Below are 17,284 nucleotides of genomic sequence, written 5' to 3'. Positions count from 1 at the left end.
TTGAAACGAAAGTAGATGCCAGGATTTGCAGAAAACCTTTGATTAATCTCCCCTTCGACTGTCTCGCAGTCAGTGGCCATATTTCTCGGCGCATAGATGAGTTCCGTTGGCAATGTCTTCTGGAAGAATCCCGGAGCCTTGAATTCAGTGACGTTGGTTTTACCGGTGCCAATACTGATAATGCATACGATAGGATCCTGTCGATCTCCGCCACCCGTGGAGTATGCAATCAAGTTACGCTCGTAACATCCGATGCTAACCGAGCAAACATGCGCCTACATCATGCATCGCAATACCTGTCCCAGTTCAGCTTAGAAGTTCACCACATTCCTGGGAAGACAAACATTGCTCCCGACGCACTTTCCAGACTCAGTGCTTTCGGCCAGGTGTTCTATTCTTCATCGAAAACGGATTGCTGTACAACACTATAATGAAGGGCCAGGATAGATTGTGTATCACTTGAGTGACGAAAGCTTGCTTGTGTGGGTTGACGGACCAAAGTCGTGGTTGTAGGATTGCCTTGCTTGGAGAGAAAAGAAGGAAAGGTTCGAATGAAAGGGGAGAAATTTGAATTATATAGCGAGATTACAGCTAAGACGGATACATTATTTTAGTCTGCCATTGTGGTGTTGTCTGGTGTTTGACGGTATTGGTTAGAAAATAAGGGATATGCACAATAGGGGTTCGCTAAGTTAAGCGAGGGATACAATTACCTCAACCCTCGACAAGTCGCGAGAACCGACCAATATGGTGACTTGAATCACGGGTATTGAGTTTTCTAGGTTTTACCGCAGCCTCAAATCAATTTGTCAGTTCACGGGTTCTCACATTGCATTGTTTTGCACACCTTATTCCTCTGTTGATGTGATTCTATATTGCTATCTCTTTGTCTCTTTATCTGCCTACCTATTCTCTAGGCCCATAACCGTACTGCATCACTTGAGCAGCTCCCTGTGGCAGCCTTCACTCGCAACGCACTTAGCCTAATATCGTAATCCACCACGGAGTTGGCGGGTCTAATAAATCAATTGTAGTAGCATTTACGACTGGAGTCATGATTGCTACAAAATCGATGGTTGCATCGCGGCCAAGGTTAAAATCCGCTCTGCAAGTTGGGCAGGTTCCAGGATCCTTGTAAAGCCAGGCCATCGCACATTCTCGACAGAATACATGGCCGCAAGGAAGTCCAACTGGGGCGTCTCCAGGCAAAGCATTATTTTGTAGTAATTGGTAGCAGATGGGGCATTCTGAATCGTCCTCGGCTAATTCCTCGTCTTTGACGTCCTTTAGGAGTGCCTTGATTCTGCCAGAACATTGAAGGCGAAATTGAATATCGGCTTCCGTAGCTTTCTCAACACTGCGCCTGAGGACTTCCCGCTTATGCGCTAGAGCAGTGAGATGCGCGTATCGCAGCTGAAGAACAAGGTTTCGTTTGTCTTTCATGGTCCGATGGTCTTGGACCTGCTCTTTCTCTTTCCAGAGCGCAGCATCCAAAATCTCATCAAGTTGTTTAAGATAGCGTCGATCATCATCGCCGAGTCGCCCATTCACGCTGCTCAGATATCGAATATCCGCTTTGTCAAAGCTTTGTGGTCCGTCAGGATGTTGTTCATGATGGCTGAGGATTTGCTCAAATCTTGTTGCAGCTTTGGCAGGGTTTGGGCAGCGAGGGTAGACATCTCCTTGCCTTTCGGGCATCTGATCTCTTTGAAGGATTGGAAGCAATGCTGTGGGCATCCGGTGACCACTGTTTCTGTTCGACAGGTTCCTGGGTGGGAGCAACGAAAGTTCCAGTGGTCTGAGGTTTCGACATGGCCGCATTCAGCAAATAGATACTGGTATTGCCGACACATATTGGTTTTTGGTGTAGTGTGAAGTGAATACGGTGAGGGGTATCTTCTGGGAGAAATGATGAGAATGGTGGATCATAAAGAAGGATGAAAGAAATTTGGGTTGACTTCCTCCTAACTAGTGAATTTTGGTTGTTCTTTTCCCATGTTCAGCTCTTGTGTTCCATCAACAGCACTTTCAATTTAATCGGTCTTTGGAATGACCAACTTACCCATTGTTCGGTTGGCTCTTTGCTTGCTCGACAATACCTAAGTTATCTGCGACGGTGGTTCTTCGGAAAAGTATCGAGACCCTATACGAAGTAGAGAAGCACACTACATCACTGTTTCAGAGATGTCCGTTCTCATAATTCTCGAGTCATATAGGATATAGTCAGAGATTTCTAAGGCACAAACAAGCTGAGACTAGAGGTACCGACCGGTGGCAAAGCACGATCTCGAGATGTCTCGCAAGGAATCACTCGAGTAGTTTTACAGCAGACATCTTCACGAGGCTTTGGGGAGATAACCAATGCGAGTCTCATCTCCTTTCTCTGAATGTTCGAGCAACAAAGAAATTCCCAGTCCAATATTTTTGTCAGAACACTCACTGCTGTCACTTATTTTCCGCCGGTGCTTGGGCCGAAGCGGATCGATCGGATGAAGGAGAGGACGAAGAAGTAGTGGGACCTGGCTTGATTGACCGAAGGAGAGTTGAAAGGTGGGTGAGGGGGCAGCCATATAAATCTTTGAATGGAGACCTTTGTAGGCCTTGATCCAGTCTTCCTCTGAGACACCATCTGGTGTATTTCCTCGTATTTGAATTGGCTTACTCAACTTGTGGGAAGCACCCCAATATATGTGCCTCTTATTTGTCGACACCGTAGTCGTGATCTATTTAAAAAGAGAAGGCATTCGAAACGGCGAAGCAACTCAAAATGGAAGTATGGCATCCAATCATCTTTGACCAAGGGCATCAGCGATACCGTGTTATAATGCCGCTCTCTCTACTCAGAGAAGACGCACTTCTCAAGAGTAAATTGCGACGCGATAACTCGATCACTGTCAGATAGGCTTTCGAAAGCACATTATGGATCATGATTGCATGGAAATGCTTGGAACGGAAATATCGTTCGCGTTGCAGTCTCAAATAGAATGGACAGCTTGAGTTGCGTAAGGAGACTTCAATGGGGAAAGGACGAAATGACAATGGAAACGAGGTTGACAGTGATTGACAAGTTGACAACGACAGGGCGGGGCGATGCAATGGCAGAGAAAGCCTCTTTGAATCTTTGGGGCTACCCAACGAGAATGCGTAGGGGCTTTTAGCAGTTGGGAAGGGGCTGGCTTTGGTATCAATCCACTATTGGAACCTCCTCCTCTCCTGCCTGTGTTATGCCACATAATTCGACTTTTGATGTGGGTTTAGTTTCAAGCACGTACGTCCATTATGTAAAAGATCAACTACAACGCATGACCACCAGGCGTATAGCAGAAATGCATACTCGCAGGAGTATGGCATCCTTGTTCAATTCTCAGGCGCTGGGGGCTAGGGGTCCTTCAATCGTAAGACGTGAACTATTTTATGACCATGCATCTGTCTATGTCTCATCATGCACGCAACGAGAATGCAGAAAGCTTGGAAATGCCACCATGCCACACAATCTAAACTTTTCAATAACGCCAGTCCATCTCCCAAAGGTTCTTTCATACCAGAAAAAGGCAAAATGTAAAGAAATCACAAACGATCGAGAAGGCCTTGAGATTCCAGCATGAGAACGATCTGATGAACAGCACTTCGGACGCTAGTCTTCTCGATATCAACTGTCAAGTCGGCCTTTCTGGGAATCTCATAGGGATCATCGACACCAGTGAAGCCCTTAATCTCTCCGTTTCTAGCCTTGGCGTATATACCTCTCTTGTCGGTGCGTTCAGCGTGCTCGAGGGAAGTGGCGACGTGGACGAGATAGAAATCACCGTATTTCTCAACTATCTCTCTTGCGTGTTGTCTGGCGTCTTCATAAGGAGCAATCGGAGCGGCAATGACTGCTGCACGAGCTCGGGTGAGTTCGGAGGCAACGAAGGCGATACGGCCAATGTTGCGGGTTCGATCAGCGCGGCTGAAGCCGAGTTCAGAAGAGAGCTCTGCACGAACTGTCTCGCCGAGGAGGAGAGAGACGGATCGGCCACCTTGCTGGTTCAACGTGACGTGAAGAGCTCGAGCAATAGCATCCTTTCCGCTGTTCTGGTAGCCGGTAAGAAATACAGTGAAACCTTGAGCAGAACGGGGCGGGTGAGATTCTCTCAAGACACGAACGACCTCTGGATACGAGAACCATTCGGGGATCTCACGACCGTTTCGGAGACGGCTGCGAAGTTCAGTACCGGAGATATCAAGAGTGCGGACACCAGCTGGGACCTCATCCTTAGGGCGATACTCGTCACTGTCTGGGAGGTATGTCATCATCTGGAAGGGGACGACTTCGATACCAAGCTCAGATTTGTACTTCTCAACTGCGTGTTGTGCATCGTATGGACCGTAGAACTCCTCGCCTTTGCTATTCTTTCCTGGGCCTGCGTGATCACGGCCAACGATGAAATGGGTTGCACCGAAGTTTTTGCGGATAATGGCGTGCCAGATAGCTTCACGAGGACCGCCCATTCGCATTGCCAGAGGCAGGAGGCCGAGAACAGCCATGCCATTGGGGTATCTCGGGAGAAGTGCTTGGTACACACGGACTCGGGTGAAATGGTCGATATCTCCAGGCTTTGTAAGACCGACAACAGGGTGGATGAGGACATTGGCCTGGCGGGCACGAGCAGCACGAACAGTCAACTCTCGGTGGGCTCGGTGCATGGGATTTCGGGTCTGGAAGGCAACGACCTTTGACCACCCGAGCTTGTCAAAGTGAAGTCGGAGCTCGGCAGGAGTATCTGGACAGAAGTCAGTGATTGTTGGTCGGGTAAGCTTGCACCGACACTCACATCTGAGTGCGACATAATCATAATGCTCCAATCGGTTAATTGCATCCAACTTTCCTCCGATATAGTACTCCCGAGCTGTATTGAAGAGATACTTCACAGCTGGGTGTTCCTCATCTCCGCCAAAAACCTCCTTAGCTTCCTTCTTCCTGCAGAGTGTAAGACTTTGTACCCTCACAGATCGGAATCGCCTACTTGTCCGGCTGGTAAATATCCTCCACAGTGATAATGGCCAGGTTTCGGTCATCACGGAAATCCCGAAGAGTGACTCTGCCTCCAACCTTCACACCGATATCCTCAATATGTGCCTTCGAGATGTCAAGGGTAATTGGCATAGAGAAGAGGTTGCCATCTGCCAAGCGATTGTTCTCAACGACGCTAGGTAAATATCAGTCAAGACTTCGCGCACTCTCGATGCCACTCGTACCCATCGTAATCCTTCTGGCTCATGAATCCTAATATAGATTGTCAGTTGCTGCGTCTCAAGTTACGCGTCGGTTTGAGATGTGGGGTAAATCTGCCCCACCATGAAAAAGCAAGCGTACCTTCAAGGGGAGAGAATCCACCACTCAGCAGCAATTCCAAGTCGCAGAGCTGTCTCTCAGTCAGGACGATGGCTGGAAGCTTCTCGGCCTCTGCAGCGAGCTGTGCATGTCGCGGTTGGTCTCGTGCAAGGAGATCTCTGTTGACTGTTAGATTCCGGTACAATTCCAAGAGCACTGTAAGCTTACTTCAGTTCTCCGCCATGTGGAGGGTTTGCCATGTTTACGGATTTGAGATGAGAGGAGAGATCCGGAGAGCAATTGAAGAATAAAAAGCGGACGGAAGAGAAAGGATAGGAAGTAGATATTCACCCAGGACCAGGAGGATGGGCCTTTGTTATCCGGCTCCGAAGGCGGGCCGGCAAAAAAACTATCAGCAGCGATGGTGTCATCTCTAAAGCACCCAGCCCCTGATCTAGTGTGGCTACTGATCGGCCCCTCTGCACATAATGATACAACGCCGTCTGCCGCAGTGCCTCCGCGGATGATTTCTAATATGGCGGGAAGAGGTGCATGGAACTCACGAAGAAAGTTCTTTGGAGCAGCTTTGCTCCCACATGAACAAAAGGACCATCGAGGTGATCTTGTGGCGTGGCCGGTGTTTACTGAACACAGAAGAGGATTGATTGATTGATAAGATGGAGGAAGTTGCTGGACGGACAGCCTACCTACTAAGCAGTGCCAGTTCGATCATGGAACAGGCAAGATTTGCCTAAAGGAGTCCAGCCCTTGTTCATGCAGCGTTGCAGCGATTTCTTTCTGCAGGAAAACGCCTTCAAGACAAGGCACTGAAGAAGAGCGTCACGTGCTTCGGCGTTACGAATACGCCTATCTTATCAGTTGGGGCCGGAGCTTAAATTTCCAGAAGCCGAGAAAACGGGAGGCTAGCCACAAGTGACATCGATTTTTGGCCAGCTTGGGATCAACTTCTCAGAACACATGCTTCTTGCAAGCACCACCACCAGGCCTTGCTAACATGTCTGTGGTATCTGGAGCAAAGGGGGAGACAGCACAGCAGGCGAGATCACTGGTAGGCCTCTCCTAGGCAGCTCTCCTCTCTCCTTTGCCACAGTCTCTCCAAGTTCAGAGATCCCGAATTACTTGCTGGCAGGAGGAGGAACTCGGCGGAAGAATATCGTTTAGAGCTGTGCTAACTGTGTGGCAATGCTAGTATCGTCAGCTCTTACGACAAGGTGAACAATTCGCTGCATACAACTTCAGAGAGTATGCCAAACGAAGGACGAGAGATGCGTTCAGAGAGCATAAGGATGTGCAAGACCCGAGAGAGATTCAGGAGTTGATGCAAAAGGGGCTGAAGGAATTGCAATCGATGAAGGTACGCAGAGGAGTCATTGGAGGATGTGGTTCTTCTGGTACCTCTGTCTTGAGGCAGTGACATCTTCAACGGCACAATTTTGTGAGAAAAAACTAGCAGAATATGGCTGATTCTTTACGACAGAGGCAAGCTGTTGTCAGTCAGTTCTTCCAGTTGGATCGGTTAGTGGTGGAAGGTGGTAAATCGGTAGGACTGACCAACTTCTTCCACCTTCATGGAGTTAAGTCAGAGCCCGACTAACCTCGCAATAGGGAAAGCAAGGAGGCCGAAGAAATGATCTGGTTAGACAAAAGGATACTGGGTATGTTGTCTTTACATTGGGATGCTCTGTAGGACTTCGCTGATGCTGTGTTAGATGGGACTGAGGAAGAAATCTAATACCGACGCAGTGACCACTGAAAGACCCACGAATTTATGTTAGAATATCGGGAGATCGCAAACATCAACTTGTACAACAGATGTATATCATTATGGTCTTGAGGCAAGACTTTATCACAAGCATTCAAGAGCGATCGCCACTCAATGAAAGGGCGGTCAGTTGGCCGCTTGACAGTGTCTCTCAGTTCCCGTTCATGCGTTGTCAATATCAACGCTACCGGACTTGAAGCCCAATTTTAAATGAGGTATCTCTAAAATGCATTTCACATATAGAGATAGCAGTTCAAAGCGTATAAATACTAAGTAGACTCTTTCCGTCACACCAAATCTGGCTCGTCTATTCCGCCATTCGAGATCAATTTTCGATCCTCCCTTTTCCCCATGGGCTCAATCCTTCTCCACAATACTGTAGTCATTCATACGGGCCCAAGCATTACCGTGAATGATCTCACAAAGTCCAGTTTATTTGGGTAGATTTTCTAGTCCTCTCTTGAAGAATCAATCACGTGATTTTACGTAATCCTTATCCTGTGTCAATCCGACGCGATTACCTCCGCTGAGAGTTTATATCGTCGCGCCTTCCCCACACACCACTGTATTGGACCCCCATCCGCTCCTTCCTTTCCGCGATTTATCATTAAAATTTCTCGTCTTTTTTTCACCAGTTCGGTATGTTTTCACTCTTCCCCAATTCATTTCTTCAATCAATTGCTCTCGGTCATTGCTAACATGGATTCGACCACAGCTTCTGGGCGCAAAGTGCGAGCAAGTCGCAGATTATTAAGTTACAAAGGACCCTCCTCTTCGAGCGACGGTCCTATCAAATCACCACAACCTTCTCCCTCCCGGGTTGCGAAGCGCAAAAGAGAAGATAGCCTTCCGAAGTTCAAGGCCGAGAACCCCCAGACACAAGATCCCTCGAATTCAGGGGATGCCCCTTTCGCGCCCTATCATCCACACACAGGTTCACATCTGAGGAAAGACCCCAGTCGAGAATCAGAGGATAGAATTGGCTCCGACATTCCGATAGTCGCTCACCGTGACGGACAGAAGCACAAATTTCGAGAGCTTTCGGACCGCAGCTCATGCTCATCGGCCTCGGACGTGCCCATATTCCCATACCTGCGGCAAAAAAGGCTTAATGCTGTGGGAGCTATAGCTCAGCCTTCATCGCCGCCACCCAAGGCTCTACGTGTTCCCGGTCTTAAGGATCGACCGTTGACATTTTCGAACACTGAAGCTTTCCACGAAAACGAGGATCCCAAGCTCGATACATTTGTTTCTTCGCAGCTCAAAGTTCCTGAAGACCCCGTCGAAAGCTCTGCGCCAGTCTACGTTGGCTCGTTTGATCTGCAGTTTCGGAGTCAACAGTTCTCGAAACCCGGTTTAGGAAATTTTTGTTCTCGAGTCACATTACCTACCTTGCCGTCCGTTATAGCGTCCCCCCTTGCCCGAGTCACCACCCCGAAACGGTTCGGCTCGCTGTCTGTTAATAGCACCCAGAACGGAGACATGGCTCCAACCGTAAGTGGCACATTGAACATATGCAATAACCCTCAACTGATCTGCATATGCAGTATTCGAACAGAAACCGAGACAGGCGTCAAAATCGTACAGGCTACGTCGATCATGATATTTTTGAGGGTCTCCCTGTTCGACACTGGCGCCGCGACGATGTTATTGTAGCACCGCCACCGACTCAAGAGAACACCACATCTCAAAATGATATATGGGCTGTAGAACTTCCGCATGGAATGCCCAAAGACTCACATCTACTACCCCAACACAGCCAGGATCTTTTGCGTGCCGCTCGGTCAGGGAGGATATACAAACGCCCAGCGCCGCCGGAGGAAGAGGAGGCTGATGTTGAAGCTGTTCTTGGGGACAAACCAGAGAAGAAAGATGACGATACGAAAGACAGGGGCTTTACTGCGAAGGCGTGGAAACAAGTACCCCGGCATATGGAAGGACCAGATGTTGAATACTTAGCCAAACGGAGGAAGGGTCTGATCACCATGACAGCAAAGACTACTGCACCGGCAGCGACTTTGACGAAAAATACAGTAAAAAGGATCGATGCGGCTGGAAATGAGTATGTGCAGGATGTGATTGCCTCGCATGGCCAAAAAGTGGAAGGAAAGGTGATTTCGCAGACCGTCTTCCCAGGTCCAAGCGCCGCACCCGTGGATCCGTTTGCTGTTCAACAAATTACGCCTTCTAGATCCAAAAAGTCATCCAAAAAGAAAGCTAAAGGAGCAGCTGGAAGAGGCAGAAAGAAGAAGGCCGCTGCCCCTACTAGCGTGCCTACATCTCTACCTATGGAGGGGGCGGCTCCAGTCATTGAAGGGGCTGACGGTACTGTGGGTGCCGATGTAAGTTCTTCACTGGATGTGTTCCGAGATTGTTACTAACGGCCACCATAGGGAGGAAAGATTGAGAATGACGCTGAGGCTACACCGACGAATAATGAAGACACAGAAATGGGCGATGGATCGATGGCGGCATCAGATGACGATGAAGATGGCGAGGACGGAGACGATGGTGAAGACGACGAAGGCTCTGTTGATAATCAGAGCTCACCTTCCAAGCCCCCGCAGCCGACATCACCTGTTCCCTTGGCGGCTACAGGCATCAAAACGGTTCCAAGCCTTGGATTTGGTGAAACATCTATGAGCGGGCTTGAATTTCCTCGCCCTCATCCAATGATTCAAACCGAGCGGGTGAAATCAGAAGGTCAGTCTGGAAGTCCATTGAAAAATGTTGCTTTAACTACTTCTGCTCTTACATCGCCCCTTGAATCACCGACAGTGGCCCACCCGTTCTCTGATATCTCTGCTCCTGCACCACAACAGGACCCTGTCGCAATTGCAGTGGAGAAAGAAAACCTTGACGAAGAGATGCTTCTTGAGACAGCGGAATCAGCTCCAACGGAGATTCCTCAGCCACCTCCAGAACCCACTGCAACCGAAGCCACTGCTTCTGCAGAATTGTTGCGTGAAGAAGAGGAAGAAGAGGAGATGCTACTAGATATGGAGGAAAATGCGAGCAATGCACAAATTGCAGGGCCAGAGTCGCCAATCGCAGCTCCCGAAATCCCCACAGAACAAATTCCCATGCCACGGACAGAAAGTCCTGCCGAACCGATCCCAACTGAGATGGGGGAAGCACCAAAGGAAACCGAACCCGAGGACCCAGTATCGCTAGAAAATACCGAGCCAGAGCCGACTCCGGTACTTGAGAATGCAGAGGCCGAAGATAACTACCTGGATTTGTTAGAAGGTTTGGAGAAGTCGTTGGACAAGCCACCGCCAACCGCGTCTAAGCTAAGGGAAATCGACGAGAATGTAGAGACGGCCGAGCCGATAAATACCGAGACTTCTGAGAGTGTGAGTGCAGCTGAGGCTGAGAAGATGGATGATGAGACTCAAGAGCCTTGATGGAATGTATTTATAGCTGATATTTATTGAAATAAGGGCTTGGATAGCGAGGAACACGGAGCTAGTGCTTGATAAAAATCACTCCAGGTATTTTATGGCATAGGATAGAGAGGGCACATGTATGCGTATCCCTTATCATCATATCATTGGCAGCAATGTCCTTTTATCAGTTCTCACTCGTTCGTAAATCATTACCTCGTAACAAATGCAGATGAGAGACGAGGAGGCTTATGACTGTATCGAATTAACCGAGAAAATTCGGTAGTAGTTACGAAAGTACCTACCTTAAGCAGCATTGATAAACTCAAGGCTACAATTCAACAGGGGAAAGGGGGAAGAAAAGAAACAAGGAAGTCTCATGAACAGAACGGGTTGCTTGTTGGTTCCTTTTCCATACGGCAGGCCAAACTGACTCCGCTTGCGAAGTAGGGAATCTCGATCAGGATCACGGCATGCGAAAGATGCCAGTTCAACTCCGCTTCGTTACCTTCCTCGGAATTTCAGATCAGTGTTACATTAATAGAAAACAACGAACAGAAGATACAGTGTCTTGTTCTCAGTATTCTCTCAAGGAGAAACTGGCTTGCAAGTGAAGTAAGAAATAATATGTGCTTCCTATGCGCCCTGTGCTCGCAATAACGTGAGACTTACCGTATGTCATGTTAACAAGCGCAAAAATAGCTTCCTGTAGATTGACAGCCATGGACAGCTTTCCTGAGCTGCTGTAGTGCTTGTGGCTTAGCGAGCTGGTCGCCATCACTCTCGATGTCGGCATCCTTAAGCTTTTTTTGGGGCGGGGGGGTGGAGGAAGATGGATTATCAGGCGAGAAGTCAGCAGAGAGGCCGAGTTCACGAGACTCCCACGAAAACACCTGGTCTGACAGGAGGGCAGAGGGAAGCAGACCCTACCTACAGAAGCCACCCACTCGTGTGACATAGGGCTCTGTGCTTAGCAGTGGTTTACACAAGAGTCCATAGTGGGACATCAGAATAGGCAAAATCGAGGAGGTTGGAAACGTCGTGCATCTGCCAGCTCCTTGCATCAACGTGACTCACGTTCTAGGTCCCACAACAACTTCAATCAACCATTCTCGGTTCTACAAGCACACTACGATTCAATGGCCGGACAAATGAGGAAGAAAAGAAGAGGGTCTGAGGCTGAGAAGTAAGTCGGAAAAACTCCGAAATCGATGTCATCGGCACCTTAGTCCCCTGTCGATCCAGCCCCCTGGGCAAGGGCCAGCAAGCGAACCCAGCCGTCACACGAAGCTGGCTGATGAAAGCGCCGACCCCTCCATCGCCAACCCTCGACAACGACCTTCTCCAAACATCGTGCCAGAGCTGTGAAATCAAATCGTCATGGCGGATATTGATACCCCAACCAGAGCTGGCCGGCCAAGCTTCGGTACGAACATGCGCAGCCGTTCCTATCTGCAGGAACATCAGCAGTACCGGCCCCCGCAGCAAGACGGACACCAAGGCATTGACAGCATAGTTGAGGGCATTCAAAATGCCAAAATCGATGCTCCAAAGACTATCCACCCCTACAACGGAGTCCCCTCGCCGAAATCTCCTCCAAAGATCATCGACAGCGGGCTCAACCACACCTTGTCGCATACGAATTGTCAGCCTGCTCCCGGACATCGTTCTGACCGACTGATCGCAACCTTGATCTACAAGACGAAAGCCCCTCGAGCAACTATCACCGACTATCCACCCGACCGCTCACCATCGCCGGCGTTGACGGCCAAATCGCGCGAACTTCCTCCAAATCTCGCACCAGTTCGCACACTGTCCAACTTCCCACTCGAACCTCCTCCACCAGACCCAGAACCACTCGATCATCTATACGGCAGTTACATATCTCCTCTATGCCTGACGTCCTTTCTACACCTCATCGCCTCTCTGCCAACCCGGCAAGGCTCCGAGACGCTGATCTCATCCCACCGCTGCTTGGACAACCCTACCCATCCCGCCATCGTCGAGCTTACGGTCTCGCCAACTCCTGACCCCACATACCTTACACTTGAAGACCTACGTAAGCATGAATTGATCTACCGATTTGAGCGAGAATGGAACGTCGATGTGATCCTGCAGGCAGACACTGTGCTCCGACGATATCCGCGGTTGGTAGTTTTTGATATGGATTCGACCCTCATCGAGCAGGAAGTCATTGATCTTATTGCTGCGTCTATTGGAGTGGAGGACAAGGTTTCTGCCATCACAGCACGGGCTATGAATGGAGAATTGGATTTCTCTTCGTCATTCAAGGAGAGGGTCATGTTGCTGAAAGGTGTCGAGGCGGATATTTTCACGAAGCTCAGGACAGTCATCACCCCAACGAAGGGTGTCAAGGAACTCATTCGAGGGCTGAAGCGAATGGGTGTCAAGACTGCCGTTTTCTCCGGCGGCTTTATTCCTCTTACTCAGTGGCTTGCAGACCACCTAGGACTCGACTACGCTTTTGCAAACACGATTGCTTCTGACCCCACAACCAATCTGTTGACTGGAGAAGTGGTTGGAACCATTGTCAATGCAGAGAGGAAACGCGATTTGATGCTCGAGATCGCCGAGAAGGAGAAAGTGCCATTGGAGCAAGTTATTGCTGTGGGTGATGGCGCAAATGATCTGCTGATGATGAAAGCAGCCGGACTGGGAGTCGCCTGGAATGCCAAGCCGCTTGTTCAAATGGAAGCTGAAGCTCGGTTGAATGGAGACAGTCTATTGGATCTCTTGCATATCTTTGGATTGACCGCAGAGGAGGTTCAGACATTGATCCGATAATTGGTTGCCATGCTGGAAAACATGTTTCTGTCATGCTTTGCAGATGAAGTTTCATCTTTGCTTGTCATCAGGCTTTCTTTTCCTGCTTAGACAATGATGTTGAAATAAAGGATAGATGGAGATCTGGAGACATGAATCGAGCACGGAGTTGAAGACAAGGGAAATCGCAAACAAAACTTTCTCTCATTCGTCTGTCACCATCTGCGATTCCTTCGTATCCATGGGGTCTACGTCTTGATGAAGAAATCGAGTCTTGAGCCCCTCGCTTCAAACCCAAAATCATTATTGCGTGCTCTCCGGGGTTTCCTCGCTCGGGCAAGTCCATCCGCAGCCTCCCCCACTTCAGCCTCGCGGGGCAAGGCTGATTGGGGCTTGCAGAACTGCCCCGCTACATCGCTCGACTCGCCCTTGCGAGTTTCTCCGACCCTCAATCGTACTGGCTTCAGTCACGGGATATTGCGTGCTTCCTCTCCAAATGCATCCGTCTGTTCCTGGATTTGCCGAAATTTTCGGCAAGCCCACCCAGCAGGCCAAGTGAAGCCCTGCAGGTCCAAACTCAATGTCCCAATTGTGCCTGAAATAAATTGAAAAAGCTGCAGCCTATTTATTATACTCTAGGTACGGGTGACACAAGCAGATCTTGTGAGTAGAGTCCAATGCGCCCACAACCTTATCTGAAGAGAAGGAGCACAAAAAGCGTGAGGTTGAAGGAAGTGGCGACCACCCAATCAGGAATCTGCTGCCCCTGTCGACTTTCTCGCTTCATGTTCATTTCTAAGCGTCCATCCCCCTTTCGCCCTAGCGTGGATGGCGTGACTGAGATGCAAAACGGCTTGAGGCGCAAAGCCATCATCGATGGCGAAGTCGGCAGAATGCTTTCGAGTGAAGCATTAGAAATGTGGCCTGCGGGGGGGCCTCTGAGGGGCCAAAGCTAAGTGGGATTTTGATTAGAAACCGACCCCCATTGGCAAGATGATGTGCTCCAGCTCCACAAATTTCCCAGCTCCCCTCTTTGTGTTTCCGTGGCTGTTTTGTTATAAACACCCTTCGCCCGCTCCTTATTTGTGGGATTCCTTTGTGAGACGTCATATTTGCAACTCTCCATTATTCACTGTTAGCCGGGCCGAGAGAGTCCGTCCTCATTCACACCTTTCGTCGCGGGCCTTCTCTCTCTCAAGCGAGTCCTTCTCAAGCACGCCATCGATCTAGGGGATTACACCATTGCCCACTTCTGCCTTTCGTATACGCAACTCGCCTTGTATTCAATTCCTATATTAGTACAATCAAAACCTCAGGATCAAACAAATATAAGCATAATGGGACATCAAGATGAACCCGTTGGCTCAACTCTTGAGTCGGGATACGCCTCTGGCGCGTCCAGCTCATCCTCCTCAGGACAACTGCCTACCATTCATCTCACCAAGCCACATCTCAAGTTTCTGAACAGCACGCTCAATGGCCTGGCTCCCATTGACATCCTCCGCTGGGCAAAAATCACATTCCCGAACCTTTACCAAACCACCGCATTCGGCCTGACCGGCCTTGTCACGCTCGACCTCCTGTCCAAGCTACAAAAAGAGACACCCTCCGCTGCGCCAATTGACGTGATCTTCCTCGACACGCTCTACCACTTTCAAGAAACTCTCGATTTGGTAGAGAAAATCAAGGCACGCTACTCAAACATCAATCTCCACGTCTACAAGCCCGAAGGCGTCAACACCACCGCTGAGTTCGAAGCCAAGCACGGCACCGAGCTCTGGAAGCACAATCCCGACAATTATGACTACACCGCCAAAGTCGAGCCCGCACAACGGGCATATGCCGATCTCTCAGTCGCCGCAATATTCACTGGCCGCCGACGCTCGCAAGGAGCCAAGCGAGAGTCGCTCGACATCATCGAGATTGTCGAAGGCGGCCTGATCAAGATCAACCCTCTCGCCAGCTGGTCTTTCGCCCAAGTCCAAGAGTACATCAAGGAGAACAATGTACCATACAATGAGCTGTTGAATCGTGGATACAAGAGTGTTGGGGATTGGCATTCAACGGAGCCGGTGAAGGAGGGTGAGGACGAGCGTGCGGGTCGCTGGAAGGGAACTGCGAAGACGGAGTGCGGGATTCACAATAAGCGGAGCAAGTATGCGCAGTTCTTGTATGAAGCTGAGCAGAAGCGGCAGCAGCAGGAGTTGGTGGCGATGCTGGAGCAGGTGGAGATTAAGCAGGAGCACTTTGAGGATATTGTTGTGACTGCGTGAGGGTGGGAGCTGGTGGTATGGGTTATAATTTTCGTGCATGGCAATGGCGTTGGTGGTGCATACTTTCATGACGACGGACGATCATGAATGGCGTTATGGGCATGGTGGTACCTTGCATAGACCTTTTCCTCTTTCGTTTGAGACGCATCTTTGTCCAGAGGAGTGCTTTTATGTGGTTTGCATTGCATGGCTTTCATCCAGCATCGGAGAGCATTACCTGATTAAAGGCATAAAAGTTACATATGCCGGAATGGCGCACACCTAAAGTGTGCACGTAGCTTGATAGAGCAATAAAGAAATCAAAAGTATCAAATTCCCGTTGAAGGTTTGGTGATTGAATCAAAATTTGTAGTGTCAGCCAAACGATATTTGAAATAAAATGAAGTTCCAGCTTGACTTTCGACTTGAAATACAAAATAACCTCAGATTTAGATCTCTTCGCACTGCACAATATGCCTTTCTTCAAACAACCTCTTTTGTATTCTACTCTATCTTTCAACTACAATCCTCATTTCATTACCTTTAGGTTCCGATTCCTATCTGGTGTATTTCACAATTTATCTCCGCCCATATATCGCCACACCTCAAATCACGTTCTCCAACCTCTAGCACCCTCCTAATCCTCGTACCTCAAGATATCGAGTACGAGGGCCTGAATATCGAGCTCGCGTGTAGTCTTCGTCGTCTAAAAGCGGGGTTGGAGGGGACGAAAATGCCCCTCGGTGAGATCGTGCTACAAGTCGGTCCGAAACAATAACGACAAAGTGAAAGAAAGTCTACAATAATACTAACTAATCTAAATCGTATTAATCGGAATTACCATATATTTTATATCAATTAATTCCCCGTTGTCCCATTTTTAAAATCTTTAATATTACGGGAGTTATAAAGCAAGTGGTTATTTTTATACGAGCTCGTATAGAAATTTTCGCGTTTTTATGTAGTTAAAAATCACGCCTCGTATAGTGTCACGAGGCCACACGTGATTAAAATTATGGACTTTTAATACTTTATACTCTCTTTAGTAGTAACTCTTGAAACTTGAGCTTCTACTATATATAGGAAGCTTATAAAAGTTTAAGGGGCCTTATAAATCCAAGTTTAATATACTATTTACTTAAGCGCACGTGACTTTCCTATAATATTTTTCACTTTTTAAACAGTCAAAAATTAAAAAAGTACAAATCGTCTATATACTTCAAAATTCGGGTTAATATATTTTATTTTCATTATTCTATTCCGTAACTGCGTGACTTAGTATTGATTAATTTCGGTTATGGGTTAAAAAGTTCTTATGGGCGTAAAAGGTGGACTGTTCTAACGGTGTTGTGTCGGACCGACTGTACACTCACTCTCCGCTTCACTTATACACGGAGTCTTGAGTTATACGGCGTGTTTGGATTAGGGGCCCTGAGAGTGTGGTATTTTATACCTACAGTATTCGATCGGCGTGGCGGGAGGCATTTACCTTGGGCAGGTAAAGGGGGTTGGGATGGTTGAGGATTGAAGCCAGGGGGTGTCGCTGCGGAGCTGGTAAACTACTGTCAATTGAAGTAGCGCAGAGGTGCATGCAGAACATGAGGAAAGTCTAGACTTTGGGCTGGAGTTGTTTGCGGATTGGGGGCTGAATGTAAGGGGGATGTTGAGAGATGTGATCAGTTGTGTGAAGAGTGGGCGAGATCGTCTTGAATTTGAAAAGAAGGATGACATCTTATCAGCTGTAAGAGAGAGCTCAAATATCATG

The 17,284-nt window shown here is 48.6% G+C and overlaps 6 protein-coding genes across 6 annotated transcripts; 4 read left to right on the top strand and 2 right to left on the bottom strand.

Moving 5' to 3' along the window:
• Window positions 1-978: 978 nt before the first annotated feature.
• K444DRAFT_700049 (uncharacterized protein) lies at window positions 979-1,924 on the bottom strand (the record flags this gene model as incomplete). Its single annotated transcript, XM_024888005.1, has 1 exon — window positions 979-1,924. Exon 1 carries the CDS (start codon window positions 1,819-1,821, stop codon window positions 979-981), a length of 843 nt encoding a protein of 280 aa, XP_024731178.1. The 5' UTR covers window positions 1,822-1,924.
• A 1,328-nt stretch (window positions 1,925-3,252) lies between these two features.
• On the bottom strand, window positions 3,253-5,789 carry K444DRAFT_618733 (ATP sulfurylase). The gene is made up of 6 exons (XM_024881381.1): window positions 5,543-5,789; window positions 5,357-5,493; window positions 5,239-5,266; window positions 5,007-5,189; window positions 4,815-4,960; window positions 3,253-4,763 (listed from the first exon to the last, which is right to left on the bottom strand). Exons 1-6 carry the CDS (start codon window positions 5,572-5,574, stop codon window positions 3,568-3,570), a joined length of 1,722 nt encoding a protein of 573 aa, XP_024731177.1. The 5' UTR covers window positions 5,575-5,789; the 3' UTR covers window positions 3,253-3,567.
• A 540-nt stretch (window positions 5,790-6,329) lies between these two features.
• Window positions 6,330-7,400, top strand: K444DRAFT_570972 (uncharacterized protein; the record flags this gene model as incomplete). Its single annotated transcript, XM_024877291.1, has 5 exons — window positions 6,330-6,383; window positions 6,525-6,689; window positions 6,813-6,875; window positions 6,941-6,990; window positions 7,045-7,400. The coding sequence occupies 5 exons, from the start codon at window positions 6,330-6,332 to the stop codon at window positions 7,052-7,054; spliced, it is 342 nt and encodes a 113-aa protein (XP_024731176.1). The 3' UTR covers window positions 7,055-7,400.
• Window positions 7,401-7,796: 396 nt separating this feature from the next.
• On the top strand, window positions 7,797-10,504 carry K444DRAFT_635019 (uncharacterized protein; the record flags this gene model as incomplete). The annotated part of the gene is made up of 3 exons (XM_024883823.1): window positions 7,797-8,591; window positions 8,645-9,439; window positions 9,491-10,504. 3 exons carry the CDS (start codon window positions 7,797-7,799, stop codon window positions 10,502-10,504), a joined length of 2,604 nt encoding a protein of 867 aa, XP_024731175.1.
• Window positions 10,505-11,863: 1,359 nt separating this feature from the next.
• K444DRAFT_646538 (phosphoserine phosphatase) lies at window positions 11,864-13,288 on the top strand (the record flags this gene model as incomplete). The annotated part of the gene is made up of 1 exon (XM_024885210.1): window positions 11,864-13,288. One exon carries the CDS (start codon window positions 11,864-11,866, stop codon window positions 13,286-13,288), a length of 1,425 nt encoding a protein of 474 aa, XP_024731174.1.
• A 1,316-nt stretch (window positions 13,289-14,604) lies between these two features.
• On the top strand, window positions 14,605-15,540 carry K444DRAFT_646537 (Phosphoadenosine phosphosulfate reductase CysH-type; the record flags this gene model as incomplete). The annotated part of the gene is made up of 1 exon (XM_024885209.1): window positions 14,605-15,540. The coding sequence occupies one exon, from the start codon at window positions 14,605-14,607 to the stop codon at window positions 15,538-15,540; it is 936 nt and encodes a 311-aa protein (XP_024731173.1).
• Between the last annotated feature and the right edge of the window lie 1,744 nt (window positions 15,541-17,284).

Source organism: Hyaloscypha bicolor (genome assembly GCF_002865645.1).
Source record: "Hyaloscypha bicolor E unplaced genomic scaffold K444scaffold_136, whole genome shotgun sequence".
NCBI lineage: Eukaryota > Fungi > Ascomycota > Leotiomycetes > Helotiales > Hyaloscyphaceae > Hyaloscypha > Hyaloscypha bicolor.
This window is presented reverse-complemented; position numbering and strand designations above follow the sequence as displayed.

Coding starts and splice junctions, on each gene's coding strand:
- K444DRAFT_618733 (XM_024881381.1), bottom strand. CDS start 5,574: ATGGCAAACCCTCCACATGGCGGAGAACTGAA. Junction 5,267..5,356: donor TGGATTCTCTCCCCTTGAAG/GTACGCTTGCTT, acceptor AATCTATATTAG/GATTCATGAGCCAGAAGGAT. Junction 4,764..4,814: donor TGATTATGTCGCACTCAGAT/GTGAGTGTCGGT, acceptor ACTTCTGTCCAG/ATACTCCTGCCGAGCTCCGA.